The 20,677-nt window shown below is 43.1% G+C and overlaps 1 protein-coding gene across 1 annotated transcript; it reads right to left on the reverse strand.

Moving 5' to 3' along the window:
* Positions 1 to 8,858: 8,858 nt before the first annotated feature.
* Positions 8,859 to 19,395, reverse strand: LOC117044528 (cysteine-rich venom protein-like). Its single transcript, XM_033145347.1, has 8 exons — positions 19,097 to 19,395; positions 18,056 to 18,117; positions 17,473 to 17,577; positions 15,502 to 15,589; positions 13,575 to 13,723; positions 12,952 to 13,046; positions 11,081 to 11,169; positions 8,859 to 8,986 (listed from the first exon to the last, which is right to left on the reverse strand). Exons 2-8 carry the CDS (start codon positions 18,113 to 18,115, stop codon positions 8,859 to 8,861), a joined length of 714 nt encoding a protein of 237 aa, XP_033001238.1. The 5' UTR covers positions 18,116 to 18,117; positions 19,097 to 19,395.
* Positions 19,396 to 20,677: the final 1,282 nt, after the last annotated feature.

Genomic DNA, 20,677 nt, shown 5'->3' on the forward strand with positions numbered 1-20,677 from the left:
TCGAACCGCCAACCTTCTGATCAGCAAGCCCTAGGCTCTGTGGTTTAACCCACATTGCCATGTGCGTCCCGTTGTCAATCTACCAAAGGCCTGGTTAAAGAGGAATGTTTTTGCCTGGCACCTAAAGGTGTATAATGAAGGCCCCAGGCAAACTTCCCTGGGGAGAGCAATCCACAGATGGGGAGCCATTGCAGAAAAAGCCTGTTCTCATGTTCCCACCCCCTGGATCTCTTGGAGGAGGCACACAAAGAAGGGCATCAGATCTCAGGGTCTGGGTAGGTTCATATGGAAAGAGGTGGATCTTTGAGGTATTGTTGTCCTGAGCCATTTAAGGCTTTATAGGGTAAAACCAGCACTTCTAATTGGGCCCGGAAACTAATTGGTAGCCAGAGGAGTTGGACCAGGATTGGGGTAATATGCTCAAACTGTCTTGCCCCAGTGAGCAACCTGGCCGCTGAATTCTGCACTAGCTGAAGTTTCCGAACCGTCTTCAGAGGCAGCCCTACATATGATGCATTGCAGTAATCCAGCCTAGAGGTTACCAGGGCATAGGCAACAGTAGTTAGGCTATCCCTGTCCAGATAGGGTCATGGCTGGGCCACCAGCTAAAGCTGATGGAAGGCACTCCAGGCCACTGAGGGTACCTTTCATTTACTCCTTTTATTATAAAAAGCAAAGGCAGCGTGTTGGTCCCTAAGGGGAAAACCCCCTCCAAAATCTACAGTTCGCAATACCATATTAGGACAAATCAAAATATCACAAAGCAGTGGCAAGCATTTGTGTTTTCCAAAATTCTTAATCAGGCAAGATATTACATAGAGCAAGGGCAGCAGGGGAATGAGGAAAAATAAGCAAGTATAAAGTATATAGATTTTAGTAGAGGTGTGCATCAGCTGTGTGTAGAGGCTGAATAACGAATTAGGCTGATTTGAGGTATATCTCTGTTTCTCTAGGTCCATGAGCTTTGTAAAACACGAGTTTGTTAAAAATGTTGCTTGTAGAGCACTGAAGAGATTTGGATTGATTTTTGTTAAAGCACAGCAGCGGAAGATACTTTTTAAAAGATAAAATTTACCGGTACATCCTTTTCATAAATTCTTTGCTGCCCTGCTTTAATCAAACCAAAAGAAAGCGCTCCAGGCCATTTCCTAGAGAGCCTCATATTGTGAGGCCTGTATCAGACATCTTGGAGGACACAAACAGCCACAGGAAAAAAAAAAATTAAAATGTAGAAGCAAGAACACATGGACCTTCTATTTATTGTTTTAAGGTAAGAAAGAGCAAGAGACAGTCCCCTTTGAAAATATGCAACTGCTATGGATTTTGGAGTTTTAGTTGGCCTACTGAAGTTATTGCCCTTATATAGATTATGAAGGAAAGTTACAGCACAAACCCCAACTGGACAGGCTTTGTCTGCAATTTGACAGCCTTAATCCACTCTGGAGAAGGCCAGTTATGCGCCTCTATTTCGTCCACTTTGGCCAAAGTGGTGGTGGGGGGTGGCGCAAGCCCTAGGTATTTTTTGCTTCTACACTATAGAGCTCTGTTTTATATAATGCAGCTTGGAATCCAAAACACAGATTGAAGTGATGAACAGAGAGAAATTGCATATAGATTCAAGGCAAATCTTGGGCCCTGTGGACAGCCTTAGCTGAATTTCAAACACTGTTCCAGGGTAGGGATTGCACACTGGTAAGTCTCTGTTTAGTGCTGTAGGTATCAGGTTTTGCATTTAGGATTCTGGGACAAACAAGCAATGAATGTTCCTCATATCTGTCCCCCACTTGGTTGAACACCGATTCCTGGTTAAGCAAATAGATTTATTTTTTATTTTTTGGTATTCTATTTATTTCATCAACTTTTTTTTATGAAACCCTCAAAGAGAAACGTGACAGTCTAAATGTTGGTAGAGATTAATTTTAAGTGATATCTTAAGTAAATGAGTCAATGGAAGCCCAAACTACGTACTATTGCATAGTGGTTGAAGGGGTGTGTCACTCTCAGAATGCAAAGTTCCTCTATGAGTGGTAAAAATCATCTACCTCTGGTTATACATTTTGCCCTGAAGCTTGGAGAAGCAATGGAAGCTTCTGGTCCACAAGAACCCCACACCCATCGTTGGGCAATATTTTCTATTATGAATCTCAGCTCTACAGCACCTTCTGGTATTGCATGTTTATAACAATAAAATTGATGAAAGGAGCTGAGTCCCATGCGAATCAGTGCAGCAGAGCTTAGATGTGGGGAAAGTTGCCAAGAGCTGTACTTCTAATTATTGCCAAGATTCATCTCTCAGATACAAATACTAGATTTGTAGCATCTGCGAACACTTGTTACTTCAAAACATAGTTGTCATTTTTAAGAAATGGTTTCTAACTTTTATTTACTCTGTCCTCACTATTCCTTTCCATCTGAAGAAATTTCAAATGGCAAATTAGATCACCACACAAGAATTTTATTGAGTGTGGGCATGGCGTGCACTATGACAGTGACTGAGGTGGTACCTCTATACGTTCGGTCCTAGCGCTTGCCTCAGATTCCTATGCTACATCATTTATCAAATTATACGTCACATTTTGGGGCACAGTCCAATCAGGGGGCTCACAGTATAATATCAATACGGACCCATCCTTTGAATTTTCAAAATGTAGGTTTACTGTTCTGAAAAGGGGTTGTGAAAATGATACTTTCCTCAGCAGTCATGAATCTCAGTATAGTAATAAAACCTTTATACTAAAAGTCTTTTGAGAGTGATGAGGGGAAAAAATAAAAAGTACAAAAATTAGGTAAGTGTTGCAGCCGATAGGTTAATTTTTAATTATAGTTGGAAAAACAAAGTGACTTAATATGCGTAGCAGTAAATGCTTAGCTCAGGGGTCGCCAGTGGTACTGTAGGTCTCCTCCATAAATATTATCTTCAAAAATCCACAATACAGAAGAACTTGTTCTTCCTACTCAGTTCCTGTTTGCATTGGCTCACCCTCCCGTACACTGAACATGCCCCCTTAAGTGTGCCCCCATTTCATCTGTTTTGAACGGAGGACAGGTACAAAGAGCTTCCTTCTGAGAGCAGGTGTGGCATTGGCTGGTCTAGTTGCCTTGCCTTGATGAGCCAGCTAGTGGGGCTTTGCCCACATCACTTTATGGTCCTGTCTCTCAGATGCAGTAGCAGTGGTACAGCCCCCGTGGCAGCCATGTGGTGTTGTGCCACGCTTCTGTGGCAATCCTTTTGTAATATACTACATCTGCATGGCAACCCTGTTCATAGAATCATAGAATTGTGGAGTTGGAAGGGACCTCAAAAGGCTCATTTAGTCCAACCTCATGTAATGCAGGAATCACATCTAAAGAGCCCCTGACAGGTAGCCATCTAATCTCTGCTTCAGATGAATGAGTGTCCACCACCTTCCAGGGAGTCTGTTGCGATATGCCGTAACGTCTAAGACATTTTCTCAAATATGGCCACTGACCCCAAAGAATTGGCAAACTGTGTCTTAAATAGACATAGCATGCAAACACTTCATTTTTTATTTATTCAGATAAGATTTCATCAGTTATTCCAAGAGTTCCCCAGGTCTCAATGCTAGTCTGCTATCAGGAAATCTGAAGGCTTTAAATCTCTGCTTATAATGTGGCTCCTTTAAAATTCAAAAGGACTTTAGCCATTGTTTCAGCATTGTGTGGCTTAATCAGTGTTGCATTGATGCGTTACTTTAAATATGTACAGCATTTGAAAAATAAAACTTTCTTACTGTTACAGTGTTCCTAAACATTTTAAAGGACAAAAGTATTATCACATATACTTACATTGGATATTAAATAATTATATGAAAATGCTGAGTACAGTGAAACAGCTTGATGGATGCTTCTGTTGATTTCATTGAAAATATTACACTGGTTAAACTATCTGGGGCTCTTAACTTGCGGTCCATGGATGGGCTTGAGAGGGTCCATGAACTGGGCAGAAAAGCAATGTTTTTCCAATGCAATAAAAATAAACTGAATGCGAAATTTTGTGTTTATGTGCTTTCATCAGATTCTCAGGAGGGTTCATGACACAAATAAGGTTAAGATCCACTGCCTTACTTGTTAACTAGATGTCAAGTTTAAGGTTTCCATTTCCTTGTTCTGTTTTTATTTCACATTTCTTCACCATCTTCTATTTGGAGCTGCTTTTTCCAGAAACCATTACATCTCTTAGAAGACTGTCTTCCGTCTCTCTTTAAAAGAACGAAAGGGTGTGGCTTTTACACTTGGACATGAAAAAACAGTGAATGAAGTTTGTGCTTCAATATTGAAATTAAGAAATTGTAAAACGGTTCAGACATTTCAAGACTTTGCCCTTGGAAGTATCATAGTATTTTTCTATTTACTGTCCAATAGACATTCTTGAAGCCACCCAGAAGTTGTTGTTGTTCAGTTGTTCAGTTGTGTCCGACTCTTTGTGACCCCATGGACCAGAGCACGCCAGGCACGCCTATCCTTCACTGCCTCCCGCAGTTTGGCAAACATAATAAATTTTCCCCTCCTGGAAAAGGCTTTTTCTCAACAAAGAGAGGGAACATCTGATCGGTAAGGTAATGTTTCCTGTCACCTGAGTTTCCTGTTCACCAGAGGCCTTAAGATGTTTCTGTTTCTTGAATAGCAGTTATCATCCCACTGTGGTTAGTAACAGGGCAAACGTCCTTTGAAGCTGGTGGAAGCACTTTGAGATGTCGGGTGGGAGGAGGCAGTTGTCATTCAGTGTGTGTGTGTGTGTGTGTGTGTGTGTGAGAGAGAGAGAGAGAGAGAGAGAGAGAACGAGTCACCATACCTGTAGCTGCTAGAGGGCTGTGAAAATTTGTGTCCAGGGCTTTTTAGACTCGTCTACCCAGTGTTTTTTTTTCTAGAAAAAGAGGTGCTGCAACTCACCATGAATGCCTCCCTTCTTCTCATAATGGCAATGGCACCCACCTGACAAGTGCCGGAACTGAGTTCCAATGAGCTCTGGCTGAAAAAAAGCCCCGAGCACCTGCCATTTGCATCAGGAAGGAAGCTGAAAATAGGGGTACCTCTTCTCTACTGTTCACTTGTATATATTTATTTCAGTATTGCTATAGTGTCAGAGCCTGGCAATAGTTTTAATAAAAGTGGTTTGGATCCTCAGATGTTAAGGAAGCTTCTAGCGCCTTCCTTCCCTCTAGATCCCACTGGACCCCTTGAAAAGTCTCTCCAAAGGGCGCCCCCCCCACCTGAGATAAACAATAAAGCTCTGTATTTAGGAGCATAAAATCCAATGTTCCATGTTTGAGAAGACCTAGAACAACAGGAACATTGTGTCCAGACAACAGGAAGTGGTAGTTTCACACTGTTCTGTGCTGATCAGGCCACATGTGGACTGCTGTGCCCAGTTGTGGGCACCACATTTTAAGAATGACATTGACCAACTGCAGTGACGAGGACAGACGGGGGTCTCAAAACCAAGTAATGGGAAGAGTTGAGTATGCTTAGCCTGCGGAAAAGAAGGTTTAGGGAGAACATGATAGTGGTCTTCAAATACAAGTTGCACGTAAGTTGCAGACCCTCCAAGTGTCCCTATTTTCCAGGGACGTCCCTAATTTAGAGAAGCCAACCCAGTTTCTGATTTGATCCCGGAATGTCCCGGTTTTCCTTAGGATGTCCCTATTTTCATGGGAGAAATGTTGGAGGGTATGGAGTTATCCAGCCCCTGAGCCATCTGAAGGCAATCCTGTAAAAGAAAGTTAAAAAAAAAGTTTAATGTTTTATTATGTTTTTATATATGTTGCAAGCTGCCCAGAGTGCTGAGGCAACCAATAGATGTGTGGGGTATAAATAGTAAAATTATTATTATGGAATGGGGCGTCCCTATTTTCATCAGAGAAATCTTGGAGGGTATGAAGTTGGGGCAAATCTGTTAACCGTTGCTCCAGAGGCAAGAACTAGAAATGATGGACAAAAGTTTCCGGAAGCAAATTTCAGCTAAGGATTAAGAGAAGCTTCTAACAGTATGAGCTGTTCAGCAATGGAACAGACAGCCTCAGGAGATGTAGGCTCTTTTTCTGAAGGTATCTAAGCGGAGGCTCAACAGTCACCTGTCTGGGAGTGCTCCATTTGTATCCTGCATTGTGGATACTGGACTCAGTAGGGGGTTGGACAATGACTGCCGAGGTCCTTTCAGGTTCTGTGGTGGTATGAATATAGGGTGTGCCATAGGGGACTGCTGAGGGAGAAGTGAAATTCCTAGGTTGAACAGAGACCCACCCCCTCTTGCTCAGGAGGGCTTCCTGGCCTTCCAGAGAGGATTCCAAGGGGTTGCAGGTTGCTGTGGGGGAAAGTAAGGGATGGGACATTTTCCTTCTTTGAATTTCCTTAACCTACCTTAAAATCCAACCCTGTCTCTTCCTAGAATAGATTTATCATAGTTCCTTCTGTTCCTTCCACATGCCCCTCTTTCTTCTACCTAAAGTTATCCCCCATTTCAGAGCATCATGCTTCAGCAAGGCTTAGTGTTCTATATACTTGGTTCTGTGACAGCAGTCACGAAATTAGAAGACGCCTGCTTCTTGGGAGAAAAGCGATGACAAACCTAGACAGCATCTTAAAAAGCAAGAGACATCACCTTGCCGACAAAGGTCCGTATAGTTAAAGCTATGGTTTTCCCAGTAGTGATGTACGGAAGTGAGAGCTGGGCCATCAAGAAGGCTGATCGCCGAAGAATTGATGCTTTTGAATTCTGGTGCTGGAGGAGACTCTTGAGAGTCCCATGGACTGCAAGATCAAACCTATCCATTCTCAAGGAAATCGGCCCTGAGTGCTCACTAGAAGGACAGATCCTGAAGTTGAGGCTCCAGTACTTTGGCCACCTCATGAGAAGAGAAGACTCCCTGGAAAAGACCCTGATGTTGGGAAAGATGGAGGGCACAAGGAGAAGGGGACGATAGAGGATGAGATGGTTGGACAGTGCTCTCGAAGCTACTAACATGAGTTTGGCCAAACTGTGTGAGGCAGTGGAGGATAGGGGTGCCTGGTGTGCTCTGGTCCATGGGGTCACGAAGTCGGACACGACTGAACGACTGAACAACAACAACATACTTGGTTCTATGATGTTTTACAATACTTTCCATCAGTCACCCCAGGAACATGAAACTAATTTCCAGGATCCCCAGGAACATGAAACGTGAAACTAATTCCCTGCCTCCCTTTTAAAAATTGCTGTTACATTGGCTACTGTCCAGTCCTCAGGTGTGCCATCTGATCTGAAGGCCAAGTTATATATTTTTGTTAGAAGATCAGCTACCTCATATTTGAGTTCTTTGAGAACTCTTGTGTGGTGTGGATGTCATCTGGACCCAGCAATTTTTTTCAGTTTATATTTACTCTGTTATGCCTCTAACTTCATCTCTTGTCACCGCTATTTGTTGCAGTTCCTCAGAGACTCTTACTGCAAAAGTTAGTCAGATGCTGGGATCTGCCGTTTATCTTCTGTTTGGAAGACAGACGCAGAGAATTCATTCAGCTCCTCCACAGTCCCCTCATCTTCCTTTGGTACACCTTTGACTCCCCTGTCACCCACAGTCAGGGGCGTAGCAAGGGGGGGGCGAGTGGGGCGGGCCACCCCGGGTTCCATAATGGAGGGGGTGACAAATTACCAAGGAACAATTTTTTTGGAAAAAGTTTTTTTTTGAAAATGTCTGCTCCGAAGGTCTTATCTTACTATACTAGGGATTATATAGCTATATATGAAATTTCATGCATATCGGTTAATATCTTGACCCTCCTCCACCAAAATAGCTGTTCACTTGGCTGTTTTCCTATGTCATGAAGGCTGAAATTTCAGTTCAGAGAACACTTACTGTTCCCAACTCGAACCCTGTGGAAAGCCATCTAATTAGATTTTATTTGATTTTGAGATGTTTTTAGGAGGTAATTTAATTATTGTTTGATTTTATACCAATGTTATGTATCTGATGTTAGCCACCCTGAGCCCGACTTTGGCCGGGGAGGGTGGAATATAAATAGATTTTTATTATTATTACTTGTTATTATTCCTTTGTAAGAAAATGTGAAATAATGTAAAACCATTTTTGCGGGGGGGGGGGGATCAATGGGGGGGTTGAGAAGAAATTTTCTGCACCGGGTACCACCTGACCTTCCCATGCCTCCGGGGGGGGGGGGTGACAAAGAATTTTTTTGCCCTCAGGTACCAATTTACCTTGCTACACCCCTGCCCACAGTCCACCTGCTTCCCTAGGCAGTGTCTTGATGCTAGTGTATTTAAAGAACTTTTTTTTGTCAGTCCTAATATTTTTAGCAATGTGTTCCTGCTCCACAAATTCTTTTTTTTTAAGCATCCCTCACTGTCTGCTTACCATTTTTTGGCCAAATTTTGTGTTCCTTTTCATTCCTTTCATTTGAACAAGAATTCAGTTTCTTGAAGAAAGCCTCCTTAGATTCCACTTCTTAACCACACTGGCACCCTCTTGGTCTTCATGCTACCTTTGCTGATCTGTGGCTTGCGCACTAGTTGAGTTTCTATGCCGAGTTTCTAATATTGTTTTTAAACAACCCCCAAGCATTTTGGAGCAATTGTTTCAGTTTCTCATTGTGCATAGGATGTTAACTATGCTATGCAGTGTGAGCCCTGGTGCAGCAGCTGCTAATTTTGTAAATCGTAAAATTTCCTCCCGTCCCAACTTCCAGTCCCATATTACACGAAAAATACATCCATGTATGCATGATAATTTATGAGTTTTCAATTTTAAAATCATGTTTACAAATTTCATTTGGAAAGGATCATTAAAAGATGCTGAAGGTGAGTTTGTGGAGGTCAACGGAAATCATAATTGCCAAAAGGAGACCTATTTTATTTCATTGGTACACAGGCAAGAAGCAGGGCAGTCTCTCAGTATGTTTTGATTCTTACATCCGTATGACTCCGCTAATTCAGGGCAGTTGGTGCCGATATCTGTATATTTGCAAGGATTGGCTGAAAGTGAAAAGAAGAACACACTACCATCAGTCTGGACATTAACAAAAGCAAAACACCCTCAATAGATTCAAACTCTAGGGGCGCTTTCATTTTTAGTTCATATTCTGGAGCTTAAGATCAAAACTGAAGATTATACAAAAGAAAAAAAGAACACTGAACTTATTATTTAACAGTTGTTCTAATGGATGTAATAATTAAATTCATAAACGGTTTAGCAACCCTGACCACAACTCAGAAGAAATGGCCTGGAAAACAAGCCTTATGAGGAATGGTTGAGGGAGTTGGGTATGTTTAACCTGGAGAAGAGGTGATGGAGAGGTGATATAACAGCTAACCTCAAGTATCTGAAAGGCTGTCACACGGAAGAAGAAGAAGAAGAAGAAGAAGAAGAAGAAGAAGAAGAAGAAGAAGAAGAAGAGTTTGGATTTGATATCCCGCTTTTCACTACCCGAAGGAGTCTCAAAGCGGCTCACATTCTCCTTTCCCTTCCTCCCCCACAACAAACACTCTGTGAGGTGAGTGGGGCTGAGAGACTTCAGAGAAGTGTGACTAGCCCAAGGTCACCCAGCAGCTGCATGTGGAGGAGCAGAGAGGCGAACCCGGTTCACCAGATTACGAGTCCACCGATCTTAACCACTACACAACGCTGGTAAGATGGGACAAGCTTGTTTCCTTCTCCAGAGGGTAGAACCTGAACCAGTGGAGTCAAATTACAAGAAAGGAGATTCTGACTAAACACGAACTTTCTGACAGTAAGAGCTGTTTGACAGTGGAATAGACTCCCTTGGGAGGTTGTGGACTCTGTTTCCTTGGAGGTTATTAAGGTTCCTTGGAGGTTCTTGAGTGGCCATCTGCCCTGGGTACTTTAGTTGAGGTTCGACTAGATGACCCTTCCAACTCTACAGTCCTATGATGCTATGAAATTGGGCATGCTTTGATTGCCACATCTTATGAACATTATGCAGAAATCCCTACATTCACCTTAAAAATATAAAAGGTTATTGTGACTCAGGAGGCATAAGCCTTCCCGCAGGTGGTATGACCTCCCCACCATCAACTGGGAAGTGGTACTGCCATCGGTGCCAATTTTGGGCAAGATTGTGTCCATTTGGGGCAAGATCTTTGGTGCTGATGGGAGTGCTGCTTCTCTGCCACTGTGGTAGAGCCCATAGAGAGCTGGTGGTAAAGCGATGGGGTGAGCTCCCGTTGCTCGGTCCCTGCTCCTGCCCACCTAGTAGTTAGAAAGCACGTCAAAGTGCAAGTATATAAATAGGTACCACTCCGGCAGGAAGGTAAACGGCGTTTCCGTGCGCTGCTCTGGTTTGCCAGAAGAGGCTTTGTCATGCTGGCCACATGACCTGGAAGCTGTACGCCGGCTCCCTCGGCCAGTAATGCCAGATGAGCACTGCAACCCCAGAGCTGGACACAACTGGACCTAATGGTTAGGGGTCCCTTTACCTTTACCTTTTAGGAGTGGCGGCAAGGCAAGACAGAACTTCCCATTTCACCTCTAGTGGTGAAATGGGATGTGCTGCCCCACCTTCCACCAAATTGAGTGGGATTTTCTTCTGAGTAACTAGGTTTGAAATATGCTGGTTTTAGGTTTCAAATTTAGAATATAATTGGTGACATCCCTTCCACTCTACAAATAACCTTGTAATTTTGGGGAAAGAGAGACATTACAAAGACATGACTGGAGACAAAAGGCATGGAAAATATTGTCAGAGAATACAAGTATTACTCCAATAAATGTTATTGGCCTTGATATCTATATAGATCTTCATAAGCAGCAGTGGATCTATGCTTGCCCATCTCCTGCTTTTTTCCTGGCTAAACTGTCAGGACTGAGCATCTGTTTGGCAGTGCATATCTGGATCCAAGACTTCCACACCACACCAACACTGCTCCCAGTGCACAATTGGGCAGATCCAGAAGCAGGGCTTGTAAGCAGAAATCAGCACAGCTTTTCCTACTATCCCTTATACTAACTTGGTGACAGTTAACAGGCCCAATGAGTTCTGAATTCTAACGGAGTGCCCTTTCTAAAGAAAAGATGAAGAAGCTTTAATATTTGAAGTTATTTGTACATACTGCATAATCCGTTGTCACAAGCATTAGGGCAGTCCTCGCAAGGTGGTCCAGACTTATATGGGGTTTCAAGTGAGCCTTGTAGGTTCCCTCTGGAATGAGAAATGCAAAAAAGTGCCACAGTTGCTTTATTTATTTCATGAAATTTATATTAAAAAAAAAAACACCAAAGCAGATCAGTCGTGCTATGCTGTAGCCGATGGTTTGTATTCAGAGGGAACAATCTAGCGGCATCAGTTCAGTAATGCTGTGCTCTAGGTGCTAGTGGGAATGGAAATGAGGCTGGGATGCCTTGGAGGGCTGGCTGGAGAGTGGAGAAGTCTTGCCTGTAGAATTACTAGAAAGGCGGGACATCACACTGGGAGGGATAAAACACAACTCACTTTATTTTCCTATGTGCAACCTAAGCTGCTTGCACAGCACCACATCTCTGTTTCGAAAAAGGGAAGGGTGACAACGCCCAGAACAAGTCAATGCAAATGAGCATAATGGACACAGCATGTTGTAATTTGGATTATTCTAATGTTCTGTGGAGATTATTCTGTCCTGTTGACAATCTGCTATTAACTCCCTTTATCTTGTGGACCTCCCAGGGTTATGTAATCTCTCAGGAATGTTAATAGCTGGATACCTCTTCCAAAGGGCTGGGGCTGTTTCATCAGTAAAGAGAATCTCATGGGTGTCATTCACAGACTGTACCATATGTGCCCACTAGCAATGCAACAAAATATGATCAAGGGGTCCCTGCATCTCCATACACTTTTCAAGAGAATCCCTTACTGGGTTCAGAACTTTTAAGAATTTGGCTCTGCATTGCTTGTCAAAGATGCCAGCCTTTGTCAAGCCCCTTGAACAGGGCTTTGCAGCTGCCACTGGCCCGCCTAACACAGGTGCCTGAAAATCTCTTTCAGCTGAGCCAGGTCTTTATCTGCTCCTATATGGCATCAGGTCTTTATCTGATCCTATATGATATCAGGTGTAGGACAGGCAGGTGTGGCTTGGCTTGGCCGAAATTGTTATGAAACTTCCCGCGGGGGCAAGTTGTGAGACTGACCCCCAGGGCGGGACGAAGCCTCCGTGCACTCCTGGCTACTCGAGTCCAGGGGCACATTGATAATATGTGATTGTTCCCCAGCTTGCAGAACAACACACACAAGCCTGGTGGGTCAAACAGGGAGGCCAGGTTGGAGGTTCTCAGCCCTGGTTTAGAGCAAACTTAATAAATATGTGAATGAATGAATGAATGAATGAATGAATAAGAATATTCTTTTCTGAGGCACTGTGGCTCACTTAATGCTGAATATGCTGCTGGTGTGTATTGGTGGGTGACGGAAGCCATGGGCACTAAGAGAGGAGGATTGCAAGGAGTGGGGGGGGGGGGGCGCTGCCTTTTGTGCCTGTCCACAATATTAAAGCAAGGTTAAACCATAGCTAAACTGGTGCACCAAACCTTAACAGGACTGAAGGTCTCCAACTGTTCAGGAGGACCCCCCAAAATAAAGTTTTCCAGAGATTGCCAGAAAATTCTTTTGGGATTTTGACTCAGCCAAACACAACAACACAACACAACACAACACAACACAACACAACACAACACAACACAACACAACACAACACACAGCTGCCGCCACCTGATTTTTCTGTCAAATGACCCAAAGGTAATAGGAACAACCTAGTTGGCTAGCAACTTTTGACATCCGGAGTTACTGCTTTACTAGTGTGCAAACTTCCTGTGGCTGTTATGAGAGTTGTTCCATTCCGTTTTTATAGTCTAATGTATTTCATATTTATGTTTTAAATGTGTTGTTAAATCCCTTGAAGACGTTGTGTAACAAACAGCTAACAAGCTCAATAAATAATTAAATAGTACATACGCAGGACAGTACTGGCAAAAGTAGAGGTATTTCAGGCGGTTTTCAGGGCAGTGGGCAGCATAACAACCAATTTTGTAAGACCTGTACCAAACCACCTGTAGATATAAAAACACCCACACAAGAAAATACGTTAGAATCTAACTGTTTTCATAATGAGCCAGAAAAAAACATACATTTTACATCAGTATTAAAAATAAAAATAAAACAACCCCTAGATTTCACCACTTTGTGTTGTTTTATTAGGAGCACCTTGAAAAGGGGGTATGATACTAAAGAAATAAACCATTTCCAAGAAACAATTCCAATAATTTTCTTCCTCTGGGGGATGCAGCTCAGAAATGTATGCAGCTGTGAATGGGAATGGCATCATGGGGGTCTGAGGAAACCACAGAAACAAAGGCACAGCGGAGATAAAGACAATCCATTATCTGAACTTCCTATGTGAAAAATATGAAAAAAGTACTGGGTGACACACGAGGAACACAACCACCCCTTCTCGGTTTCCTTTCTTCCTTTTGTGAGGTCCCAGGCAGCTGGAAGCCAAGATGTGAGTGGGCTATCAGCCATGGATCGACTAGCTGAACCATGCACTTGACAAAGATACAAAACGGTGTTTGAGTTACCTGAGTGTAATGACCAGTTACGGCCCCTGGACGGACTGCTCCAACACCGTACTGGAAATCTTCCACCTCGTCGTACCAATCTTGAATCACGTCATTCCATGAAGTTGGCTGAGATGATGCAAATATATTTTCACCGCATGGAAAGCCATCTAGGAGTGGAGACGGGAAGCGTTAACAAAAACTCATGATTCCTGATCTAGGAAATTCTGTAAACAAGAGGAGTCATTCAGTGCTTCAGAGGAACGTGCTGCAACAGGTAAAAGCTTGTTTATTCCAAGCAGAATTTGTTCACCCGCAAAGGAGAGATTTTATTTATGTGACCCATTTGAGCCAGTGCTTGAACAACACAGAATCTTTGCTTAATTGGGAATGACGAATCTTATAACTACTTTGATACAGTTGTATTTGGGATACCTTTTGATGTTCCATGTTTCTTGCTTAGCGTTTAGGAGTTACCTACATCTGATTAAACGGAGAAGCAGTTGTTCAGTTGTAAACTATGGGGTGGAAGGGGGGATATAAAATATGAACTGGACACATTAAGTGTGGTGATTGATGTATAATTGCCCAAGTATTTGTCTTTATATTAAATGTTTGTTACACAAGAATATCTTTATTTCAAGCAATATTATAATCCCTGTTTAGAGACAGAAGTCTTTGTTTCAGTAGGGTACATTCTTATCTAGAAGCATTGTAACGGGTACTCCACGTCGGTGGCACAATGTTATATCGCACACACAGTGCATATAAATCACTTTTTTTTTTTTTACCAGTCTAGCTGAGTCCCAGATGTGGGCAGAATTTGTGCTTTACATTTGATATGGAAAACTGAGTTGCAATGAAAGGTAGAGGAAGAAAGAAGAGCCTGCATTTTGGTACAAGCAATAAATAATGAAGAATTAATTTTAATGAGTAAACTTATTCAAAGGTGTTACCAGAAAGAAACATTTGTCAGTTACTTTTAGTAAATGTTAAATGAGCTTCCTTTTTCATGTGGTTCTGATTCTTTGGTGACTATCCATAGGCTCACTAGAGCAAATTAAAATATTCTGAATTTAGAACCTGTTGGCGTATAAGACATTAAATATATCCATGTTTTACACAGCCAAAAAAGATTAATCTCGGCTGTGCTGTATAAATTGCTCAATAGCTGGCATGCTTTGATGAATTCCAAAGTAATACCTTCAGATCAGCTGAAGAAAGTGGAAGCTGAAAGGTCTTGCTTTAAAATGTTATCATCTCTGAATTGTTAGTGACTGCAAAAGATTTACTGTTTTAGTGATTAACTACATTCTTCCAGGATCCGGAACGAACATGTATAAACTGCTGTGTGGTGCTTTAAAAATTGTATGAATCAAATGTGGAAGCAGCATCAAAGGTGTGCTGACTTCTGAGTTTGGATGTTAGACAGAACTGGAACATCCCTCTCTGTTATTCCCTTTTTGTGGCATTCCTCCAGTGTTTTTTTTTTTTAATATTATGCTCAGACTGAGGATTGCAAGGTTGTTGAAGGAGTAAGTGAATGCTGATTGAATGTGGATTATAAGGTAAAGGGTAAAGGGACCCCTGACCATTAGGTCCAGTCATGGACGACTCGGGGTTGCGGTGCTCATCTCGCGTTACTGGCCGAGCTTCTGTGTCATGTGGCCGGCATGACTAAGCCGCTTCTGATGAACCAGAGCAGCACACGGAAACGGCGTTTACCTTCCCGCCGGAGCGGTACCTACTTGCACTTTGACGTGCTTTCAAACTGCTAGGTGGGCAGGAACAGGGACTGAGCAATGGGAGCTCACACCGTCGCGGGGATTCAAACCGCCAACCTTCTGATCAGCAAGCCCTAGGCTCTGTGGTTTAACCCACAGCGTCACCCGCATCCCATAGATCTCTATAAAACATTTCTACAGTGTTTACTGACAGCTCTACTTGCCAACAATTCTTTGGTCTTGTGGGCTGTGGCCTAAAAGACATTTCTTTGCCCAGCGTTCGGCATTCGCTGTCGCATCAGGACTCCATTCCTAAATGAAAAAAGATATAGCAAAGGTGAGAATGGAGGCATACTGTAAAAATGGAGAAGATAATATATGTCTGATTGCTTGTCACCGTCCAGCTTCCTTCAAAACCTTGATGTGTATGTCCATGTGTGCATACATGTTCCCCTTTAATGATAGTTATTTTGTGGGTCATGGCTTGAATAGATGAAGGAAAAACAGAACTGTTTTTGTCCTTTCCCATCACTCTTTCATTCTTGGGAGCCAACCCACAAAATGGTGCCCCCACAAGGAAAGAAGGGGGGAATGAGGTTCTACTTCAGAAAAAATGGGGGGGGGATAAAGATCAACACTGGCAACAAGCGGGGAGTGAACCACATCAGGAACAAGGGAGGGAATCAAATCAGCCTTACCTGATGGTTGAGCTGGTAATCAAGGGGTCTCAAGGGGGAAAAGAGGCCATCTCTGAATCATGCCAGGTGGGTGCAGAGCCCAGGAGACCCCAGAGGGCAGCCCCCGCCATCTCCTCCTTAGAAGTGGGAGGAGATGAGCAGCCCCTCCTATTTGCTGAGGGGCCACTGTGGAAACGGCATGGGGGGGGGTACCAAGGTGGTGGCAGACCTGTCCTCCAAGGAAGGTACCACAGCCAACACTGTGGCAGTCGTGTCAGGCAGCATGTTCCTTGGAGTCAGAACTGCTGCCCCTGTGGATTCTGCTGCCTGAGGCAGTTGCCTCAGCTTGCCTCATGGGAGGTCCGGTTCTGCCCCAACCCCAACTCCAACCCCTGGATGATCTTAACCATAGTTTAGCATCACATCTGCCCGACTCCTGTCAGCCCTGCTTAATGGCAGTAACCATCATTCAAACCCTGATTAAGAGACTGACGCGGGTGGCGCTGTGGTCTAAACCACTGAGCTTCTTGGGCCTGCTGATCGGAAGGTTGGTGGTTCGAATCCCCGCGACGGGGCGAGCTCCCGTTGCTCTGTGCAAGCTCCTGCCAACCTAGCAGTTTGAAAGCACAAAGTGCAAGTAGATAAATAGGTACCACTCCGACAGGAAGGTAAATGGCATTTCCATGCGCTCTGGTTTCCATCACGGGGTCCCGTTGAGACAGAAGCAGTTTAGTCATGCTGGCGACATGACGTGGCAAGCTGTCTATGGACAAACGCCGGCTCCCTCTGCCTGAAAGTGATATGAGCTCCATTCCCCATAGTCGCCTTTGACTGTACTTAACCGTCCGGGGTCCTTTACCTTTTACCTAAGAGACTGAGTTAGGCACTCTCAGCTACTACTAAGTTACTACTGAGGTAAGTGCATATTCATAGCCCACTACATGGACAAGCGGAGGAAGGGAAAGCATACATGGTGGGTTTTTTCCTGAGTGGACAAAAACATGTAGGAAGTTAAGGCAAGCAAGGGGGTGGATTATATCTATCCAAGGGAACACAAAGTGCAGAGGTGAGAAGCAGCATCAGTAGACTCTGAGCCTGCACTATTATTACTAATTACCGCAACTCATTAAGCCGAACCTTGCTTGCTTAAAATGAATAAGCATGACTTCCTTAAGCTGACTTCAATATCACAAGCTAAGGTCAGCCAACTGAGGAGGCACAAGGGTTAGCCTGGTTACATTTGCATTGTATTTCTGTTGAAATCATACTGATTAGTTCTAAATTTGCACCTATGCCTATGGATTAGCATATGCAAATATGCAAATCTGTGCCTGCTTGTCCTTTTTAAATTAAAAAACGATGTGTAAATGACATTCCCTTGTGAAATGCAAATCTGCCTGTGAGCCTCATCCTCGAAGTTATCAAGAACAAGTTTTCTGCCAGCAAGAAAGTGTAGTAAACATGCAAAGCACTTGCCAATGTACCTGGAACTATGAATTTCACCTCTCTCTATCTTACCATCTTGAGCATGTTGCTTGCAGTTGGCTTCACTTCTCTCCGCAGGGCATTGTGCTTGTCAAGAATTTGCTTTTGCTCAGCTGGTCCAACCCCAAGTGCATGTGCCTAAAGTGAGAGAGTGAGTAAAATTCCTCTTGCATTTATTCATAACATATTACACCAATATAATTTTAGCACTGTTTCTGTAAGAGTCGTGACCATGGTGAAAACATGCCCTAAATGAAATCTGACATAAACAAAATCTCAGTTGTAGCTGTTGTAAACTGTTGGGCAATGCTGTGGCATTAACCTCTCTCTGACGTACTCTAGATAAATCCACAGTTATCGAAATCAACAATAGGCTTACTATTACTTTCTCTATTAAGTATGATCTTCTTAAAATTTATTGTGTTCACAGATGAAGCAGTGAAGCGCATTTTGGCTAATTAAAGAGAATGTTTAGGGTGACCAAGCTCCAATCTTGTATTTGAAAACAATCCAGCTAACTTTAGTAACTTTTCATGTCCCACTGACTGAGATAGGAGAGAGTTAAGCATCTCTCAGTATTGCTACACTACACAACGTAAAAAACAAAACACCTTACTCTTGAAGCTGGCTGTTCCAGAAGAGCAGCAAGACTCAGCGACACAAGGAGCACAATCATCTCTGAAAACAAAATAACACTGTTCTGAGTAGTGGTTTAAATTTCAAAATGCTCATGTAGCTCCACATGAGAAAAAAGACTTGTGCCTCCTAGAACAGGGCAGGTGGCAGATCAGGACCTGCTGGAAGATCTCTGGATGCAATGGATGAATAAGGCTTTTGGACTCCCAATTGTTTAAGAGTGGCGATTTATTTTAGCAGATTTATACCGCACCCTCCCAATGAATGTACAATGGTTAAAATAGCTTACAACTTGCTGAAACCCACCCCCACCCCAAAATCAGGCTGTTAGAAATAATTATTGACCTGCAGTAACTCGGATGCAGATCTGTATTTACACATACTGTATTTACACATACAATGCGGGTGGCACTGTGGTCTAAACCACTGAGCCTCTCTTGGGCTTGCCCATTGGAAGGTCGGCTGTTCGAATATGTGTGACAGGGTGAGCTCCCGTTGCTCTGTCCCAGCTCCTGCCAACCTAGCAGTTTGAAAGCACACCAGTGCAAGTAGATAAATAGGTACCGCTCTGGCGGGAAGGTAAACGGCATTTCCGTGCGCTCTGGTTTCTGTCACGGTGTTCTGTTGCGCCAGAAGCGGTTGAGTCATGCTGGCCACATGACCCGGAATGCCAGCTCCCTCAGCCTGAAGTGAGATGAGCGCTACACCCCATAGTTGCCTTTGACTGGACTTAACTGTCCAGGAGTCCTTTATCTTTGCCTCCCATGAGAAAGCATGACAGTAGACTTTTGTAAAACATACATTAGATACATCCCCAGCATTACAGCCAATGGAGACAATGGTAATGCTCTTATCAGATGGCTTAAGTGCATATTCTTCAGTTGGAATTTGATCAACAAGATCCTGAGCTATCGTTTTTATACAGTTTATCTTACTTAACTCTCCTAGCAAACTTCCTGTAGGAGGTTATGGGATACAGCAGGCTATTGTATAGGTTAACACCCCCCCCCTTAAACCATACCTTATTATTTCAAGGAAGACTGGAAGTACCTTCTTTGTAGCTTCAAAGAGGTTATGGAAATCAATGGATGATGTTATGCTTATATACCTCTCCTGTTTCCTGCTTTGCAGAATGACTCAATGTCCAGCCGTAAATTTCACACCTCATTGACCAGTCAGAAGTTTGAATCTGTCATATGTTTTTTTTAACAATGTTTTATTTCCTGAAAAATTCCAACCAGCATCTTATGATGGATTGATATCTGTGTATTTTCTTTATCCTGTGGCATCATTTTATCGCTGGTAGATCTAAACATCATTGACTCAATATACATTGTAATGAGAGGAATTCACAAGCTATATTGCTGCTACCAAAGAGGTTCCATCCTTCCTTCCTTCCTTCCTTCTTTCTTTCTTTCTTTCTTTCTTTCTTTCTTTCTTTCTTTCTTTCTTTCTTTCTTTCTTTCTTTCTTTCTTTCTTTCTTTCTTTCTTTCTTTCTGTGTATGAAGTAATGCGCTGGTTGTGCCATAATCTAGTAAACAAGGATTTAAGTGTTTTAAATCTTTTACTGCAGATGTGGAAGTGATAGGAAATCTTGTTTTGAAAGTTGGGCTCATCCCCTCCCTCCCTCCCTCCCCTGCCCCGCTCATTTGCTGATTCCCATCCATTGATGCCTTGATGCCACTCAGCTGGTATTCCTGGAGATGATGTTATCACACACCAACAGCCATTTAAATCTTCAGTATTTGCTTAAGTTCAATTAGCACCACAGTGGGGATATAATTTCTGCAAATACTTTCTGTTCCATGTGCTCAGTTCTGGATAAGAAGACTAAGAATGTCCTTACAGAATCAGCAGACTAAGAATGTCCTTACAGAATCAGCAAAGCACCATAAAATAAATAATAAATAAGAGGAATGTTGTTGAAAAAATTCAATATTTCATTTTTTTTAAAACAAAACAAAACACTGAAGTAGTCACTACGGGGAAAATCTTTGTTAGACTGCCTTACACTTCACAGACTCTTCACCCATTTTTCTCTTCCTTTTTTGTTACTTCCCCCCCACCTAAACCATTCAAGTAGATAGCGGTAATGTGATGAAATCAGATCCCTGTCATGTGTTGTAACAAAACTATGTCTTACTAGCTGCCCGGCCACGCATTGCTGTGGTTTTTTTTTTTTGCTTTTTAAAATTCTGACCCCGAAAGTATTCTGGAAGCTCCCGTTTTCGTTCTTGCCTGTCCCTGTAGAGTAGGGGTCAGCAAGGGGCCGGTCCGGTGGTATTGATCACTTTGGGACTGTGTGTGTTCATCATGCGAAGTTGCGGCGGCCATTTTTGGTGAGGGCGCTTGGGAAATTTTAAAATGCCTGAGTGTGCAGCAGCCATTTCAAGTGAGGGCAGTGGCCACTTTATGGAGGCCTACTGCGGGCCTTGTTGCGACGGCCATTTTAGGTGAGGGCAATTGGGAAATTTTAAAATGCATGTGAGTGTGCAGCAGCCATTTCAAGTGAGGGCAGTGGCCACTTTATGGAGGCCTACTGCGGGCTTTGCTCTGGTTTTTTTTACTGTAAAAGCGCACCCCCACACACAAACACCCCCT

The sequence above is a fragment of the Lacerta agilis genome, chromosome 3 (genome assembly GCF_009819535.1).
Source record: "Lacerta agilis isolate rLacAgi1 chromosome 3, rLacAgi1.pri, whole genome shotgun sequence".
Lineage (NCBI taxonomy): Eukaryota > Metazoa > Chordata > Lepidosauria > Squamata > Lacertidae > Lacerta > Lacerta agilis.